This window comes from Microcaecilia unicolor, chromosome 10 (assembly GCF_901765095.1).
Source record: "Microcaecilia unicolor chromosome 10, aMicUni1.1, whole genome shotgun sequence".
NCBI classification, from domain to species: Eukaryota; Metazoa; Chordata; class Amphibia; order Gymnophiona; family Siphonopidae; genus Microcaecilia; species Microcaecilia unicolor.
Window position 1 is genome coordinate 194,119,540 of NC_044040.1, and position 20,393 is coordinate 194,139,932.

The 20,393-nt window shown below is 47.8% G+C and overlaps 1 protein-coding gene across 1 annotated transcript in view; it reads right to left on the minus strand.

The window, feature by feature from the left end:
• Window positions 1-473: 473 nt before the first annotated feature.
• Window positions 474-20,393, minus strand: part of WDR49 (WD repeat domain 49) — a 92,783-nt gene continuing 72,863 nt past the window's right edge. Inside the window, exons 16-19 of the mRNA XM_030217140.1 lie at window positions 18,566-18,753; window positions 17,000-17,109; window positions 5,783-5,929; window positions 474-1,067 (exon numbers count right to left, since the gene is read on the minus strand). Coding sequence (XP_030073000.1) covers window positions 922-1,067; window positions 5,783-5,929; window positions 17,000-17,109; window positions 18,566-18,753 — 591 coding nt within the window. The 3' untranslated portion in view covers window positions 474-921. The remainder of the gene's footprint in view (window positions 1,068-5,782; window positions 5,930-16,999; window positions 17,110-18,565; window positions 18,754-20,393) is intronic.

Here is a 20,393-nt window from a genome sequence, read left to right on the forward strand (position 1 = left end):
TTAGGCGGAAATGTTTTCTGCTTGGATTTTTTTAAGCACCATATATACAATCTGGCCCACTGAGGGCAAGTTTCAAAAATACTTATAAGTACATAGGTAATGCCACACTGGGAAAAGACCAAGGGTCCACTGAGCCCAGCATCCTGTCCACGACAGCGGCCATTCCAGGTCAAGGGCACCTGGCAAGCTTCCCAAACGTACAAACATTCTATTCATGTTATTCCTGGAATTGTGGATTTTTCCCAAGTCCATTTAGTAGTGGTTTATGGACTTGTTCTTTAGGAAACCGTCTAACCACTTTTTAAACTCTGCCAAGCTAACCGCCTTCACCACGTTCTCCGGCAACGAATTCCAGAGTTTAATTATGTGTTGGGTGAAGAAAGATTTTCTCCGATTTGTTTTAAATTTACTACACTGTAGTTTCATCGCATGATGTCCCCTAGTCCTAGTATTTTTGGAAAGCATGAACAGACGCTTCACATCCACTTCCACATGTAAAACAGTACCTCACCTGCCAAACTGGGTTTTTAAAAAATTAAATCGCATTTGTGGGTAAAAGAAACTGTGTCATTTCATTTCACAGGGTACTTTTGAGCACTGTGAGAGGGGGTATTTCTTGAGTAGGGCTGGAGGGCATGATTTGGAACTATAAGCCTAAATATGAATTTTCTAAGCTATACATATAATTTTCTCTGGAAAAAGTATTCACACAAATTAGCAGGTGCAAATGCGTGTAGGCACCTTCCCTGGAATAATTTTCTAAGTGAAAAGTTGCACATAATGTCTCTTTAAAAATCCTTCAAAGTCTGCATAGTGAATGCTTTGACAGTTCTCCGTGATACAGTGCGTCATAAAACTTCTCATCTTGTAAGATATGATCGTCATCGTTGTAGTACCTGCTCTCACTTAACGAGGATGAATTTATGTTTCGTGTAGTCTTGCTGGCTTCTGACTTCCTTTAATTTTATCTTGACGGGACATTTTTTGAAGTCTTTGCCTTGCTTTATGTTCACGTTCCAGAATTTCTTTTGGGAAGAGGCTCTTCTCGTCAAATACTGCTTTCAGTGCTAGAAGGATGTAATTACAACTTTATTATTTATGTGCATCACAAGACCTTGGCGTAGGACAAGCCAGTTTTGCAGTATATTGTTGTGTATAGCACTATTTTTTTTTCATATTCCATAAAAAGTACCAACATATGTAAGCAAAACAAAATCAATCAAGAAAGCAATATTTTTACTTTTTTCATGCAAATTGGATGGCCAAGTAGCATATTAATTTATTTGCCAATTCTACTTCTAAAACACAGCATGCTGCATGCATGCTATTTCCTTTTAAGTTCCCTGGTCTCCCGTGTTGCCTTTAACAAAAAAATGAGGTACATATATAATGAATGCATTGATATAAAAAAAGGGGGGGGGGGGGGGTTGGAGAGTAATCAACGTATCTGTCACTCAGATTAAAAAGCTAGAGAGAATTGGAAGCATTTATATCTCCTACTCAGGAGGCAGTCATTGCACAACAGTGACACCTACTGGCTAGATTTAGGATGCACACACATACTGGGTTCCAGAGAAAGAGTCTTTGCTATGAATGGACTACATATGGATAGGGGATTTCAGGGTGTGTATGTGGATAGGGGATTTGAAGAGGAGTGTGTATATCTCAAGGAGTTCAATCTTTATTCCCCTATTTTGTTTCTTCCCCGTTGCACTCTTCACTCTTTTCCCTTCTCTTTCCTCCTTTCCCATCACTTGTCACTCTTCTGTCCTTTCCTCTTTCCTCCTAACACTAATTCCACTATATCTTTTTTGAGATGCGGCTAGCGTGATAGTAGTTGAGACCTTTTTTTTTTTTAGAAAATAGGAACAATGATAGTGGGACACTGAGTTGCATGGGTTTGCAGTATCACACCAGGCCATCTGGTGTGCCACTCAGCATGCGAGCTGCAGTGAAAGGAGTTGGGTACAGGCTTTCCAGGTTAGGGCATCTCACGGAACTCTCAAGTTCTCAAAGTGGTGGCCAGGAAGGCAGCCTAACCTATCAAAGCAGGTTAAACGAACTGGGCATCTCTTAACTATGCAGCTAAAATAAGTTGGATAATTGGTTTAAAGTGAAGAGACAGCTAACTGAAGTACTGAGGAATTATTTCTAAATGAAAAGTGCAACCAATGTTTTTTCCCAATCAGTAATTCTAGTTTTGTTATTCTGAGGGAATTTATTGTGGGTGTGAGGAGATAGACAGTTATGGCTGCTTACGTTAATGAACGCTAACGACATCAACAAAATGAAACACAATCTAACAGCAAGACCAAAAAAGAAAGCAAGGAGGACAGTTGATATTTTGAAGAAACTGAACCAGTGGCGTTCCTGGGGGGGCTGGCTCCCGGGGCGGATCGCCGATGCGCCCCGCCCCCCCCCCCCGGGTGCAGCGCCCCCCCCCCCGGGTGCAGCGCCCCCCCCCTGATGCAGCGCGGACCCCCCCCCCGGCGAAAGGACACCCCCGAGAAGGAACCTCCCCGCCACTGGGTGCACGCCGCTGGGGGGGTGCCGCGCGCGCCTGCCCTCCATTGGGCCATGCTTCTTCTCTGCCCCGGAAAACAGGAAGTAACCTGTTCCGGGGCAAAGAAGCATGGACCAATGGAGGACAGGCGCGCGCGGCACCACCCCAGCGGCGTGCACCTGGGGCGGACCGCCCCCACCGCCCCCTCTAGGAACGCTACTGATCTAAACAAGCTCTGCTGCTTTGAAATTAACTTACCCTCCTAACTTCCCTCTGCAGAACACATCGTTACCATTCAAATTGTAATGAATCCAAATGAAGTGTAAGAGATTATAGCAATCTCCAGAAAATAACAGCCTGATATTCAGTGCCAGCACCCGCATTGCTCAGCAGCTTTTCAGCTGTCCTAAATTAGGCCGCTGAGCCTCCTCAGTGCTGTCGCTTGGGTATCAGGTGAGTTCCCACCTATGACAATTCCCCCCCGAGATAATTCCCACTTAAGGGGGACAATTCCCACCAGTGGCGTAGCCAAGGGTGGGCCAGGCCCACCCAGTAGCATAACACCTATGTTGATTCCCTTACTGTCCCTCCTGCATACCTTGTAAATAGCAGATGGCATGCAGGTGAGACAAGGAGAGACCAAATCACCTATGGGACAGGGAGGGGTTCTTCTGCCCACCCATCTTGAGTCCAGGCCCACCCAAAGTTAGGTGTCCGGCTATGCCCCTGATTCCCACCAAGGATTCCCCACCCCACCCTGATCATTTCCCACCCTCCCTAACCTTTTTTTTTTTTTTTTTTTTAATTTATTTATTTATTCATATTGTTAAATTTATTACAAGAAAACATCTTGTGTAGGAAAGTATCCCTTTATCAATAACATAGTCAAACCTAATATCAAGAAAAAAAAAAAGAAAAGGTGAAAAAAAAAGAATTCCTCACATTTTCAAAAGAAAACAATACTCAAGTCCATAAATTCGGATCCAAGATTTCGGAAATCTGTGGGAGAAAAACATTACAAAGGAAAAAAAAAATATCGCAAGATATGCAAATCCAACTAAGCGGAGTTAATTCTTATAATTAGCGCTTTTCCACTTTCACTGAGGCTATAAGCGCCGACACATGGGCAGGTTCTGTAAATACATATTTTTTATCCCTAAACTTTATTATGCACTTGCAGGGGTACCTTAAAAAAAAGGTGCCCCCCAAGTGCAGAATTTCAGGTTTAAGGAGCAGAAATTGTTTCCTCCGTCGTCTTGTCTCCTTAGAGACATCCGGAAATAATAATACTTTAAAACCTAAAAAAGATTTGTCCTTGTTACGGAAAAACAGACGAAAGATCCAACTCTTATCTGGTAATAGTGCGACTGTCGCCACTAATGTGGCTGCAGTCGCTAAGTCAGTGTCCGAGGTCTCCAACAAAAGAGAAACATCTATCGGAGCTTCAGGTTGATTCAGGTCTTTCCCAGGGATATAATAAGCCATAGTCATTGGTGGTATATTTTGTTCGGGAATTAATAGTATTTTGCGCATATAGCACTTCAACATTTCCAAGGGAGCAACATTTTGAAGTTTAGGAAAATTGACAAATCTAAGGTTATAATTTTCAGTGTAATTATCAAAAATTTCCATTTTAACCCTTAGGTTCGTCAAGTCTTTAATCATAGTAGGTTGTACTGTTTCAAATTTCATAATTCTTTGGTCCATTTTAACAACTTTATCATTCAAGTCCTTAATCTGCTCTTCTTTCTTTTGTAAATCTTTTTCCAAGGTTTTTAATTTAGGCAATACCTCATTAGTTTGTTTTAAGAATATCTGTCCAAGGTTAGAAACTAAATCCCACAAAGCTTCTAATGTAACCTCTTTTGGTTTTACCAGGAATTCTATGGGAATTTCAAACCTTACAGTCTGCTCAGGGGTCGCACTCTGTTCCTCAGGGCTTCTCTCCTCAATCCGCGGCATTTCCATGGGCAAACTGCCCTCCAGTCCAGCCCCAGATGTAGTAACAGCTTCCATTCGACGATCTTCTGGGCCCCTGCCCTCTTCCGGGGTGGACCCTGTCGAATCCTCGAGGTAGGAACTGGCGCCTAGCGGTTGGGGAGGAGGGGTGCGCTCGGCGGGGCTCAAGGTGACGTCGAGGCCAGGGAACGCCGAAATCTCCAGTTCGCCGGCGTCTCCCACTGGCGGCATTCCGCCTTCAAGAAGAACTCCCTGCGGCCTCAGATAGCGATCTAAAGGACCAGGTAAGGAGGGAGTTAGCGGGGAAGCTCTGACTGCTAATCTCCCTCTCCGTTTAGGCATTTTTTTTTTAGCAAGGAGATCGAGACTCGCAGCTACTTAGCGAGTTGCGGCCATCTTGGATCTGCATGCCGTTCTCTTTTTTTTTTTTTTTAAACTGATCGTAGCTTCTTTCTTTTATCAGGTCTGGAACAAGGAGGTTAGAGCAGCATACGGATGTACACAGAGGACATATAACAACAGAATAACTTTTCATATGTAGAGTAGTAATTTGATATAAATTGTAAACAGTGTGTCATTTTGAGAGGCTGAATTAGGTTGAAACCTAGTTTGGGGGTGTGGGGGGGCATTTGCCCCCCCCCCCCCCCCACACACACACACGAACTGCATGTCTGGAAGGGGAAAGGGATGTGTAATAGATAATGTGGGGCGGGGGGAGTGTGAGGGGGTACGATCTGGAAGAGAAAAGGGAGGGAGATTACTTGCCTTGTGTGTTTTGTATTTTTATTTTTGGGGGGGGGGGGGGGTTATGGGTGGGAATTGTCCTCGCTGGTGTGGTAGGAATTGGTTCAGTGAGAATTGTCTTAGGTGGGAATTGTCCAGGTGGTAACTGACCTAGAACCGTCCCTTGTACCATCTCTGATCAGCCCCCTTTTTTGGTGAATGGTCCGAGACAATATTCAGTGGCACTGCCTAGTTTAGTGTCACTGGATATTGGTGGTTTGGTGGCTCAGAACAAGTTAAGCAAGCCACAGCCTCTTCTGCCCACTTAACTCGCTCTGAATATCATCCGGTAAATGCACAACTAAAATGGAATTCACTTTGCAGGATTCTTATTTAAAGCATTTTTTTAAAATATTCCAATTGATGTTGTATTTGCAGCAGGGACCTGCTAAGCTGAAAGAGATGGAAAGCTTCTATTATGTGTCTTCATTACAACGCAGCAGCAGACGGATAAAAACCCATCCACTGGTGACCTTCGCTCATTGCTCAGGGATCATTGGGAGTCCGGTAATGAAAATAAAATGAATGAATGCTTACTTTCTGCAAGTGTGGGAAGCTTCATGTTTTCCGCATGCCTCGGCTCTGTCTTTTCTCCAAAGTACCTCTCAGGATTTAAAACAAAATCTGGCTTGCTCAGTTCAGTGATATCCTGCAGTGCTCCAATATTTAAGTAGCTGAATGTGCCTTAAAAAAGCAGAATTATTAAATGTTTAAACTTGAGTGATAACAGCCTGGTGTTGTTAAAAGTTAAGACTGTTCTGATTTCTTGTCAAATGACTTTGCAAAGTTAAACAGCAGGAAGAAGCCTTTGAAAAGCATTTTTCACACCAAAGCCTAGCTCTGAATCATATCTACAGCCCTTTTAACTTATGATGTGTGGAAAGTATACTGCCAAGGAAAACCAAAACCGGTACAGAATGCACCAAACATATTAAGAAGTAGTAATGAAGAAGACAAATCAATCAAAAGATGGTAACAGCACAGGTAAGAGTTCGGCAGCATTAAGGTTAAAAAATAAAAAATAAACAAACCTCAAAACTCCTGCAAGTCATTTCCCCCCAGATTCTGTATAGTGCGCTTAGAGATCCACGCCGAAATCCAAGTGTATTCTATAACAACGTGCATAACTTAATTGGCTTAACAAGCTAATCAGTGTTGATAACAGTTCTTAACAATAATGAGCACTAATTGGCAATAATTAGAATTTACACGCACAACTCGCTAAGCGCATTCTGTAATGCAGTGCGCCTAACTTCTAACGTGTGCAGGCAAAAAGGGGTGTGGTTATGGGTGGGGAAATGGATATTGTGGCCGTTCTGAAATTTACGCACGTAGTTATAGAATATGGCCCAGTGTGCCTAAATCTATGTGTTGGGATTTATGCCGCAATTTCGTTGGTGTAAATGGAGGTGTGTAGTTTTATGTGCTAAGATATCAACTAAGCATATTCTATATACTGCGCCTAAATCTGGGCGCCACTTATACAATACGCTTAGTTGGCACTCATTTGTGCGCCAGTTTTTTAGCGCCATATATAGAATCTTCCCCTTTATGTGTACAACACCTTCCAATACTTTTGCCCAGTCCTTGATTTAACCCCAAGAAGCAAGAGTACTAGCCTCCTTTCAAACAAGCTTTCTTTGCATAGAAGGGCAACCAAAATGATTAAGGGAATGGAACGACTCTCATATGAGGAAAGGCTTAAGAGGTTAGGACTCTTCAGCTTGGAAAAGAGATGGCTGAGGGGGGATATGATTGAGGTCTAAGTGGAGCAGAATGGGTAAATGTAAATTGATTGTTTACTCTTTCAAAAAGTACAAAGACTAGGGGACAGTACAAGAAGCAGTGTTGCCAGGTGGGAAATTTTTTTCCCACCCAATCCAGCACAAAAGCCGCCCAAAACCCGCCCAAACTCAAACCCCGCCCCTGACACCCCCACCCCCGCGTCATCACCCCCGCCCCCGCCGTCATCAACCCCGCCCCCGCTGTCACCGGCCCCGCCTCCCCCGTCACCGGCCCCGCCTCCCCGTCATCGGCCCCGCCTCCCACGTCATCGGCCCCGCCTCCTACGTCACTAACCCCGCCCAAAAATGTCACTAACCCCGCCCCCCGCGGCCGAAAAAGCAGCCCAAAAAACCGCAACCCGCCGCGGGCAAAAATTTCCCGCGGCGGGTCGCGGAAAACCGCCCAATTGGGCGGTAAAACCGCCCACCTGGCAACACTGACAAGAAGTTACTTGGAAGGAGGAGGTAAAGACAGAGCCTGCCATCAGGTAGCAGGGGTGGTCCCAGAGGCCAGCCCTCGATTGGAGGGAAAGAAAGGTCATACCCAGCTGACCTCCCAGGACAGAGATAGTAAGTATGACCAGGAAATGATAGCAGGTAGACAAAAGAGCCAAGCTTGGTTGAGAAAGAGAAGAGGTCTTTGCTGTTATCCTAATTTTGCTCAATTCCTGTCCCTAATTCATGGTTTCTTATAGTTCAAACTTATGCATGGGACCCAGTCATCGGAGTGCATCCAGCCACTTGTTTTTTTAGGATATCCACAATAACTATGCATGAGATGAATTTACAAGCAGTGGAGGCACTTAAACGTGGTAGTTGCAGAATCACCAGCACTTATATGTGGAAACCACATGGTGATGTTGCTTTCTTTTCTATCTGTTTCTATTAAATTGCTTCTTCCACGCGTGTAATTGCCAACGTCTTTATACATATTTTACAAAAGGCTCCATATTCATCGGAGTCTTTTGGTAGAATACTAGGGAAATGTGAATGTCATGTGCTGGATGTTCCATTCCCCCCCCCCCCCCCCCCACTTAGAACCTCTCTGCAAAATGGGACATCATAAGTACATAAGTAATGCCACACTGGGAAAAGACCAAAGGTCCATCGAGCCCAGCATCCTGTCCACGACAGCGGCCAATCCAGGCCAAGGGCACCTGGCAAGCTTCCCAAACGTACAAACATTCTGTACATGTTATTCCTGGAATTGTGGATTTTTCCCAAGTCCATTTACTAGTGGTTTATGGATTTGTCCTTTAGGAAACCGTCTAACCCCTTTTTAAACTCTGCTAAGCTAACCGCCTTCATCAAACTAGATTCTATATCTCACACCTAAAAAATTGGCACCAAAATGAAACATGCCTAGGCATATTCTATAAAGTACACCTAAATGTAGGATGGAGTCAGTCCAGAGGGCAACTATGAAACTGGTAAGTGGTATCAGTCATAAAACATATAGGGACAGGCTTGGGGACCTCAACATGTATATGCTGGAAGAGAGCCGGGAGAGAGGGGATATGATAGAGATGTATAATACCTCAGTGGCGTTAATGTACAGGAGGTGAGTCTTTTCAAATGAAGGAAAAACTCTGGAGTGAGGGGGCATACAATGAAATTAAGAGGAAATAGGCTTAGGAGAATTCTAAGAAAATACTCTTTTACGGAAAGGTTGGTGGATGAGTGGAATGGCCTCCCGGTGGAGGTCTGGAGACGGGGACTGTGTCGGAGTTTAAGAAAGCATAGGACAGGCATGTGGGATCCCTTAGGAAAGAAAGAGTTAGTGATTACTGAGGATGGGCAGACTGGATGGGCAATACGGCCCTTATCTGCCGCCATGTTTCTATGTTTCTAGAACTACAATTTACTGAAATTAAAGTACTGACAGAAATACTTTGCAGTGGAAGAAGGCAATTGCCATGCCTCGAATGTAGTGCTAGACTATTATACAGACCAAACCTCCTCTGTTCTCACCACACCTTCACTGAATGCTTCATAGGGATTTGATGCAATAGTATTGAAAGTAAAGGCATTAAGAAAGGAAGTCAGACAAAGTATCCCTAGGGCAAGACAATACATTCTACATTGAAGGGGAGCCTTAGCTAGTTTACATTGAAAGGAACTTTGGGTCATTTCTGTGAGCAGCCATTTTGCCAGCAGAAAAGCAATCAGCTCCTTTGATTTCCCTGAAGAGGCAGTATAGCCATGTCTCTCCATCACAAAATGGATGCCCTCTAGCAGCAGCAAGTCCTCATTAATTTACAACAGCTTAAAATCCACTTGTGTTTAAAACTTACTATCTAGTTGCTTCAGTATTTTCTCCCATTGAGAAAATAATTTCCCTTGAGATTTGATTTTGAGAGTTCCTGTTAAATGTAGAGAGTTGCACGGGGACAGAAATCTCTCCTGTCCCTGCCCGTCCCCCACTGGAATCTAACCCATTGTTGCCTGTCTCCACTGGACTCTCTTCCATTCCCACCCATCCCCTGTACTAAAATAACCCGACTTAACAGTGTCAGAATTTAAAAAAAGCATAGAGCAGGCATGTGGGATCCCTTAGGAAAAGGAGGAGTTAGTGGTTACTGAGGAAATGCAGACTGGATGGGCCATCTGGCTCTTATCAGCCGTCATGATTCTATGTTTCTATTCTATGTATATAAGGAGCTTCCTGGTTACAGACATGTAAATGGCAGTGTTCTAAACATTCATGATTGGATGACGTGTACTTTCACAGTGAGAGTATGCATGGGTGGAGTGCCTAAGTATATGCATAATTTATAGAATACTGTAATGTATGTGCACTCTAGCACACAACTAGACACAGTGGCGTTCCTAGGGGGGCTGACACCCGGGGCGGATCGCCGATGTGCCCCGCCCCCCCGGGTGCAGCGACCCCCCCCCCCCCCGGTGAAAGGACACCCCCCACCCCGACAAAAGAACCCTCCTCCCCCGGGTGCACGCCGCTGGGGGGCGGGGGGTGCCGCGCAATGGTCAGCTTCGTTCGTTTCCATGCTCCCTGTGCCCTGGAACAGGTTACTTCCTGTTCTCCGAGGACAAGCAGGCTGCTTGTTCTCACGACTGGGTGACGTCCGCGGCAGCCCCCACCAACCGGAAAAAAGGCTTCGCGGGACGGTCGGGACGCAGGGCACGCCCACCGCGCATGCGCGGCCGTCTTCCCGCCCGTGCGCGACCGCTCCCGCCAGTTCCTTTTTTTCCGCGCCTGGAGAGAGTCGTGCTTTGCCGCTCTCTCTACTTCAGCCGCCGGATTCTTGCGATCGCGTATACGCGGATCGCGCTTCGTTAATTTAAATTTATTTTCCTTTTATTTTCTCTCTTCAAAAAAAAAAAAAAAAAAAAAAAGAGAGACCCTGCGCGTGTGGAGCATGCGCTCCCCTTCTTTTCCCTCGCTTCCAGCGGGGACGCTGCGTGGCGGCCTAGTGGCCGCACGGTCGTTTTCTTTTTTCGTGGTGTGATTTTAGCCACCATTGACGATTTTGACTTCGCCGACGCGATTTTTCCGTCGATGTCCTCAAAGGTCCCGAGTGGATTTAAAAAGTGTGGTCGCTGCGGCCGGCCGATCTCGCAGACCGACACCCACGCTTGGTGCCTCCAGTGCCTCGGGCCGGAGCACAATCTCAAGTCGTGTTCTTTGTGTCTCGGTCTCCGGAAACGGACTCAGGTTGCGAGGCAAGTTCTGCGGGACCGTCTTTTTGGAACTTGCGCCGGCCCCTCGACGTCGACCTCGACGGCATCGGTATCGACGCCCGGCCCTTCGGTACCGGTATCGATGCCCGAGACATCGGCACCGATGGCAGCGACCCCAGGAGAACAGGTCCCGTCGGCCCGCCGGTCCTCCGGTGAGAGTGGGGGTGAGAGGCCGCGTGGGCAGTCGGCCCCGGTCACGCCCTCAGCTCGTGGCCCACGGGACCGAACCCTGTCTGACCCGGTACCTCGAGACCGAGGGGGATCGACCTCCTCCTCCTCCATGCCCTCCGGCGCCGGTGACGTGCATCGGAAGGATAAGAAGCGTCGTCACCGGTCGCCTTCGGTGCATCCCGAAGAAGAGGCGACGCCGAAGCGTCATCATCGTGAGGAGAGGTCTCCGTCGGTTGTGGAGGTACCGACGCGTCGGGGTTCCGGCACCTCGGTGCCGTCTCCTGGCCCCCAGCAGCTTCCGGCACCGACACCCTTGCCGGCCCCACCGCCTTTCCCGGCAGCGGGCCTGGACGAGTGCCTCAGAGCCATCCTTCCGGGGATCCTGGAAGGGCTGATGCGCCAGGCTGTGCCGGCGCCGGGGGTGCTTGCGCCACGCAGGTGGAGTCCCCGTCGACGTCCCGGGAGTCCACCGCTCGACGACACCGAGACCTCGGTGCCTCGACGTCGAGCCGGGCCCGGTACCGGACTCAGCTACATGAGCTAATGTCCGATACCGAGGATGAGGACTCGTGGGGGGAAGAGGAGGACCCGAGATATTTCTCCTCAGAGGAGTCTACGGGCCTTCCCTCGGACCCCACGCCTTCACCGGAGAGGAAGCTCTCACCTCCTGAGAGTCTCTCCTTTGCCTCCTTTGTGCGGGATATGTCTATTAGCATTCCCTTCCCCGTGGTCTCTGTGGAAGAGCCGAGGGCCGAGATGCTCGAGGTCCTCGACTATCCATCACCACCTAGAGAGTCCTCCACGGTGCCGCTGCACAATGTCCTGAAGGAGACGCTGCTCCGGAACTGGGTGAGACCGTTAACTAACCCCACCATTCCCAAGAAAGCAGAGTCCCAGTACAGGATCCACTCTGACCCAGAGCTCATGCGGCCCCAATTGCCCCATGATTCAGCGGTCGTGGATTCTGCTCTCAAGAGGGCACGGAGTTCGAGGGATACCGCCTCGGCGCCCCCGGGGCGGGAGTCTCGCACTCTGGACTCGTTTGGGAGGAAGGCCTACCAATCCTCCATGCTCGTGACCCGCATCCAGTCATACCTGCTCTATATGAGCATCCACATGCGGACCAATGTGCAACAGCTGGCGGACCTGGTCGATAAGCTCCCGCCGGAGCAGTCCAGGCCTTATCAGGAGGTGGTCAGGCAGCTGAAGGCGTGCAGAAAGTTCCTGTCCAGGGGTATTTTTGACACCTGTGACGTGGCATCTCGTGATGCGGCCCAAGGTATAGTGATGCGCAGGCTCTCATGGCTGCGCGCCTCTGACCTGGACAACCGCACCCAGCAGAGACTGGCTGACGTCCCTTGCCGGGGGGATAATATTTTCGGTGAGAAGGTCGAGCAGATGGTGGACCAACTGCATCAGCGGGAAACCGCTCTTGACAAGCTCTCCCACCGGGCGCCTTCAGCATCCACCTCCACAGGTGGACGTTTTTCCCGGGCCCGGCAGGCTGCACCCTATTCTTTTGCGAAGCGTAGGTACAACCAGCCGGCCCGAAGGCCTCGTCAGGCACAGGGACAGCCCCAGCGCGCTCGTTCTCGTCAACAGCGTGCGCCTAAGCAGCCCCCTGCGCCTCCACAGCAAAAGCCGGGGACGGGCTTTTGACTGGATCCATGGGAACATAGCCGCCCTACAAGTGTCCGTACCGGACGATCTGCCGGTCGGAGGGAGGTTAAAATTTTTTCACCAAAGGTGGCCTCTCATAACCTCCGACCAGTGGGTTCTCCAAATAGTGCGGTGCGGATACGCCCTGAATTTGGCCTCCCTGCCTCCAAATTGTCCTCCGGGAGCTCAGTCTTTCAGCTCCCATCACAAGCAGGTACTTGCAGAGGAACTCTCCGCCCTTCTCAGCGCCAATGCGGTCGAGCCCGTACCACCCGGGCAGGAAGGGCAGGGATTCTATTCCAGGTACTTCCTTGTGGAAAAGAAAACAGGGGGGATGCGTCCCATCCTAGACCTGAGAGGCCTGAACAAATTCCTGGTCAAAGAAAAGTTCAGGATGCTTTCCTTGGGCACCCTTCTGCCAATGATTCAGAAAAACGATTGGCTATGTTCCCTGGATTTAAAGGACGCATATACTCACATACCGATACTGCCAGCTCACAGACAGTATCTCAGATTCCGCCTGGGCGCACGGCACTTTCAGTATTGTGTGCTGCCCTTTGGGCTCGCCTCTGCCCCACGAGTGTTTACCAAGTGCCTCGTGGTGGTAGCGGCCTACCTACGCAAGCTGGGAGTGCACGTGTTCCCATATCTCGACGATTGGCTGGTCAAGAACACCTCGGAGGCAGGAGCCCTCCGGTCCATGCAGTGCACTATTCAACTTCTGGAGCTGCTGGGGTTTGTGATAAATTACCCAAAGTCCCATCTCCAGCCAACTCAATCTCTGGAATTCATAGGAGCGCTGCTGAATTCCCAGACGGCTCAGGCCTACCTTCCCGAAGCGAGGGCCACCAACCTCTTGGCCCTGGCTTCGCAGACCAGAGCGTCCCAGCAGATCACAGCTCGGCAGATGTTGAGACTTCTGGGTCATATGGCCTCCACAGTTCATGTGACTCCCATGGCTCGTCTTCACATGAGATCTGCTCAATGGACCCTAGCTTCCCAGTGGTTCCAAGCCACCGGGAATCTAGAAGATGTCATCCGCCTCTCCACCAGTTGCCGCACTTCACTGCTCTGGTGGACCATACGGACCAATTTGACCCTGGGACGTCCATTCCAAATTCCGCAGCCTGCGAAAGTGCTGACGACGGATGCATCTCGCCTGGGGTGGGGAGCCCATGTCGATGGGCTTCACACCCAGGGTCTGTGGTCCCTCCAGGAAAAGGATCTGCAGATCAACCTCCTGGAGCTCCGAGCGATCTGGAACGCACTGAAGGCTTTCAGAGATCGGCTGTCCTGCCAAATTATCCAAATTCGGACAGACAATCAGGTTGCAATGTATTACGTCAACAAGCAGGGGGGCACCGGATCTCGCCCCCTGTGCCAGGAGGCCGTCGGGATGTGGCGTTGGGCGTGTCGGTTCGGCATGCTCCTCCAAGCCACGTACCTGGCAGGCGTAAACAACAGTCTGGCCGACAGACTGAGCAGAGTCATGCAACCGCACGAGTGGTCGCTCCATGCCAGAGTGGTACGCAAGATCTTCCGAGCGTGGGGCACCCCCTCGGTGGACCTTTTCGCCTCTCAGACCAACCACAAGCTGCCTCTGTTCTGTTCCAGACTTCAGGCACACGGCAGGCTAGCGTCAGATGCCTTTCTCCTTCATTGGGGGACCGGCCTCCTGTATGCTTATCCTCCCATACCTTTGGTGGGGAAGACCTTACTGAAGCTCAAGCAAGACCGCGGCACCATGATTCTGATAGCGCCCTTCTGGCCCCGTCAGATCTGGTTCCCTCTTCTTCTGGAGTTGTCCTCAGAAGAACCGTGGAGATTGGAGTGTTTTCCGACTCTCATTTCGCAGAACGACGGAGCGTTGCTGCACCCCAACCTTCAGTCTCTGGCTCTCACGGCCTGGATGTTGAGGGCGTAGACTTCACTGCGTTGGGTCTGTCTGAGGGTGTCTCCCGGGTCTTACTTGCCTCTAGGAAGGATTCCACTAAAAAGAGTTACTTTTTCAAGTGGAGGAGGTTTGTCGTGTGGTGTGAGAGCAAGGCCCTAGAACCTCGTTCTTGCCCTGCACAGAACCTGCTTGAATACCTTCTGCACTTATCAGAGTCTGGCCTCAAGACCAACTCAGTAAGGAATCACCTTAGTGCGATTAGTGCTTACCATTATCGTGTGGAAGGTAAAGCCATCTCTGGAGAGCCTTTAGTCGTTCGATTCATGAGAGGCTTGCTTTTGTCAAAGCCCCCTATCAAGCCTCCTACTGTGTCATGGGATCTCAACGTCGTCCTCACCCAGCTGATGAAACCTCCTTTTGAGCCACTGAATACCTGCCATCTGAAGTACTTGACCTGGAAGGTCATTTTCTTGGTGGCAGTTACTTCAGCTCGTAGGGTCAGTGAGCTTCAAGCCCTGGTAGCTCATGCTCCATATACCAAATTTCATCACAACAGAGTAGTGCTCCGCACCCACCCAAAGTTCCTGCCGAAGGTGGTGTCGGAGTTCCATCTTAACCAGTCAATTGTCTTGCCAACATTCTTCCCCAGGCCGCATACCCGCCCTGCTGAACGTCAGTTGCACACATTGGACTGCAAGAGAGCATTGGCCTTCTACTTGGAGCGGACACAGCCCAACAGACAGTCCGCCCAATTGTTTATTTCTTTCGACCCTAACAGGCTAGGGGTCGCTGTCGGGAAACGCACCATCTCTAATTGGCTAGCAGATTGCATTTCCTTCACTTACGCCCAGGCTGGGCTGACTCTTGAGGGTCATGTCACGGCTCATAGTGTCAGAGCCATGGCAGCGTCGGTGGCCCACTTGAAGTCAGCCACTATTGAAGAGATCTGCAAGGCTGCGACGTGGTCATCTGTCCACACATTCACATCTCATTACTGCCTCCAGCAGGATACCCGACGCGACAGTCGGTTCGGGCAGTCGGTGCTGCAGAATCTGTTTGGGGTGTAAATCCAACTCCACCCTCCAGGACCCGAATTTATTCTGGTCAGGCTGCACTCTCAGTTAGTTGTTCTTCGTAGGTCAATTTCTGTTGTACCCTCGCCGTTGCGAGGTTCAATTGACCTGGGTTCTTGTTTTGAGTGAGCCTGAGAGCTAGGGATACCCCAGTCGTGAGAACAAGCAGCCTGCTTGTCCTCGGAGAAAGGGTATGATACATACCTGTAGCAGTTGTTCTCCGAGGACAGCAGGCTGATTGTTCTCACCTACCCTCCCTCCTCCCCTTTGGAGTTGTGTGTTTCATCTTTTGCTAGTTATTCAACTGGCGGGAGCGGTCGCGCACGGGCGGGAAGACGGCCGCGCATGCGCGGTGGGCGTGCCCTGCGTCCCGACCGTCCCGCGAAGCCTTTTTTCCGGTTGGTGGGGGCTGCCGCGGACGTCACCCAGTCGTGAGAACAATCAGCCTGCTGTCCTCGGAGAACAACTGCTACAGGTATGTATCATACCCTTTCCAGGGCAGATGGAGCATGAAAACAAATGAAGCTGACAGAGCGCGGCACCCTCCAGCGGCGTGCACCCGGGGCGGACCGCCCCCACCCTTGGTACGCCACTGACTAGACATGTGCATTTACTCCAGCTGTAGGACTTAAATGTACACACATTTTCAGTCACTTGTGCTATTATTCTATAAAGAAAGGTAGGCAACTGCTTTTGTGTATAGAATAGGCTTGAAATGGGCACCATCAGGGCCAGTCTTAGAAATTGCGGGACCTTGTGCAGACCAGTTAGGTGGTGCCCCCCCCCCCCCCCACCTAGCCCCACCCCTTGTTGACAAGATGCATTTTAAACATTTTTTTTTTTTCAAATAAAGACAAATCAAGCAAAACTTGTACAGAAAAACTAATTCAAATATGCACAATGCTATCATAGGAAACCTTTGGGTTTAAAAAACAAAAGCATGTGCATGTAAGGACTAGATAAATTAATTAAAACAAATCTGCTTAATATGTAATGCTTGGTAGCAATAATGAAACAGTAATTGAATCTTCACTTGGCTGCCTGAGCCAACAGTCTCGGCAGCCATTTTTAAAGAGTGATGTGGCAACAAGGCATCAGCGCCGGCAGGGGGCAGGAAAGACTGGTGATCTTTCCTGCCCTGAAGACTCCACTACTCCACCAAGGCGGCCTCGGGCATGTGCCGGGAGGGCACCCTGCGGCTCGGGGGAGGGGAGGCAAGGAGTCAGATCGCGGCAGTGGTGGGGAGCAGGAGGGAGCGGCGTGGGGCCCTGTGCGACCTCTCCTCTCGCCCCTGCCTAAGATCGGCCCTGGGCACCATAACTATTGCCTTTAATACATGTCCTGTTATAGAGTTCACCTCAGTGTTTCTTCTTTTGGCATTCCAGTTCTGCTTAACAATTCAAATGATTGTATCCATGGATTACAGGACATCTTACAGATACTTAACTTTATAAACAAACACATTGCTTACCAATTGAGTTTTGTGTTGTCTCATCTTTTAATAGCATATATGATTTTTCCTTGTGTATTCTGCTTTCTTTGTACTTTTTACCTAATATTGTATTTTCCCATGGGCTTATCCTTTAAAAAAACAAACAAAAACAATTTGTCAATGCACATGTAAATTGTCATGCCAATATTTCATGAATGCAAGTACTTGATGCCTAAATTACACACAGCCATAAAATGTTCAAGTCTGCACTGTACGGCTCAGCTTACTAAGTATGAACCACATGGCTGTTCTCACAAAAATCCAAACACTGCTGGCCCCAGTAGGGTCTGCTCATTTCCACACAATGAGGAGACCCTAATGGACCAGCAGTGTTTAGTTTTTTGTGCATGCCTTTTGGCTGCTTTGGTTGTACTACAGTCCCTTGAGTTAGCATATTTTGACTGTTTTGAAAAACACAGCGCTTTCTGAGGAATTGAAACAAGACCCCTGATGTAGGCATTCTGTGACGCTGGAACACGGACCGTGTTGGGTCCCTCTGTATTAGTAACAATAAAGTACTTCTTCCCATTATCTCCAACATTGGATTTGTTCTTTGGTCAGTCTCTACTCCTACTTGCTTTGTCTTCTTGACGTAGAGGGTCCTTCCTGTCTTTGTGTTTTGCTCCTGATTGTACTAAACAACATTATGCACAATGGCTAGGATAGTAGAATTATCATTTTGTCATACAAATGGGAATTTTGATTTAGGTATGCCATGAAAATATCCATTATTCCTCCAGTTTCTTATTCACCATTTGTCACGAAACGCCTAGCCACCCATTAGTGGCCTCTTAGAGGGTCTATCCCCAGCACAGCTCAGGTCCACCTGCACCTGCCACTTGTGCTCTACACTAGCGCCTTCTTCCCATCGACTGGGTCCCAACCGCCTCTGGGCGAGCCTGCCGCTCTCAAATTATTCCCAGTGATTTCTAGGTTACTGGGAGCCACACTCCCTGTGGTCACCCACAGTTCTCAGAAAGCACTCACAGACCCAATGCACAACCCACCAGGATTCCTTATCAGTCCAAACAAAAAGGCAAAAAAAAAATGAAAATTGTTTATAGTCTTAAAAATTGAACAGGGTAACATAAAAAGTGCAATCAGCAAACAGTAACAGGTAACTGAAATATGGATAATTTATAACACTAATTAAACATTTGTTTCACTTTCTAAAAAGTACCTGGGAAGATCAGGACATAAAATTCACTGAGCCTCAGCAAAGAGATCTGTCTCTCTTTTCTCCCTGGCTAAGACTGGGGGAAAAGCCAGTAAAATCCAAATCAAATGAGCTCCTGGGCCAATCAGATCAACAACATTTGAAAATAACTGGTTACATCACTACAGGCATTTCCTTTATCTGTGTTAACTAAAGAAGGGAAAGGTCAGTTCTTTGTAACAGCTTAAAACATAACATGATCCGCCTGCTGGCCAAACTAGAGAAATGCATTTAAAGAATTAATAAAGGCAGTTTTATAGGCTTAAAACACACTGTTCTGTCACACTATTAATTTTGGGTTCTTTCTGATGCCTTGAAACATGACTTACATATATGGTAAATCACTTCTAACATCCATTAAATACTCTGTATCTTGTAAAACAGAGAATGATGGTTGTTTACTAGTGATTGGATTTTTTTTCATATCTTCATTTGCTTTGTTATTGTCTGTAGCGTCTTCTAATAAAGGGTCTAGTTGAGGAAGTAGGATACAATTTTCAATTTGCCAGTGCTCTTCCTAAAAAAGTTGAAAATATAGCATATGTTAGACAGCATTCACTCAGTTGTTAGCTAGTTAGTGTGCGCTAATGCAAACACGCTAGCTGGTTAACACTTCCATGCCCATTCTCCGCCCATGCTATGTTCCCTCTAAAATAATTATTTTTTAAAAACATGCGTGGTTAGTGCCCAGAAAGGGGGAAATTACCACAAAATGCTTTAATGTGTTTTGTATACACAGAAGGACATTTTCAATATGATGTCTAAGTCTATGCAAAATGTCCAAAATCCGAAGAAGACCATTTTTGAAAAAGAAAAACGTCTTTCTTTTCGAAAATATTTTTTTCGAACAAAGTTTTGTGCTTTGGATGTTTTGTTTTTTGGTCCACTTTTGAAAAAAAAAAAAATAAGTGCAAAACGTAGAGATTCATGCCGTTGGGATGTAGGAGGAGCGAGCATTTTTAGAACACTGGTTCCCCCAGACATCCCAGGAGAGCAATGGGGCACCCTATACGGCACTTCTGCGCTCTTCATTAAAATGCTCCCAAGTGAGAGATGTGTTGGTTGATGGATGGGTGGCTGTAGGGAATAGATGGGGGGGAGGGGGGGAGGGAGTGAAGGGGGGAAGGGGGGTTCAAAATCACAAAAATTGGATAAAAATTGAAGTATAATAAGTTTCTGTCCTAGCATTGATATTATGTTGGTACCTTTTGGGTGCTAGAGTTATGTACATTGTTTGTACCAGACTATATGGTTCTGCATTGTGTTACATATGTATTGTATTATTTATCGATGCCTAATAAAGACTTCTTTAAATTAAAAAAAAAATGCTCCCAAGTAAACATCTCACCTTTGCTTCCTTATCTTGTCCCCCGAGCCCTCCAAAACCCACCCAAAACCTACTGTCCCTACTGTACACCACTACAATAGCCCTTATGGCTGAAGGGGACACCTATGTTTATTTATTTATTTACCGCCTTTTTGAAGGAATTCATTCAAGGCGGTGCTATATATGGATATAGTAGGGTTTGGGTGAATTTGGGAGGGTTCACAATTTCCTCCACAAGTGTGACAGGTAGAGGGAGATGGGGACCTGAGTCCCCCACCCCATAGTGCTCTGCACCGACAACTACACTACTCCAGGGACCTGACTGCTGCTCTAATAGACCTGCCTTTAACATCTGAGGCTGCCATAGAGACTGGCAAGTCATATTTTTATTTACATTTTTGGGGTGTGGGAGGGAGTCAGTGACCACCGAGGGGGTATTGGGGGAGGTTACTCCTGATTCCCTCCAGTGCTCATCTGGTCATTTAGAGCACTTTTGTGCCTTATTATGTCTTGGTTTTAGTCCTGGACGTTTTTTTTGTTTGTTTGTTTGTTTGTTTCATTATAGCTGTAAAATGTCCAAGTATCAGGCATGCCCTAATCCTGACTTTGAAACGCACCTGACACGCCACCTTGTGATTTGGACGTACTGCAGACGAATTGCATAGATAAACGTCTGCAAAATAGGTTTTGAAAATACAGATTTTGAGAAGAAAACCATCCAAATGGTGCTTTATGACACTTTTTGGACGTTTTTCTCTTTCGAAAATGAGCCCCATAGTAACATATAATAACACAGTAGATGACAACAAATAAAGAGTCCATTCAGTCTG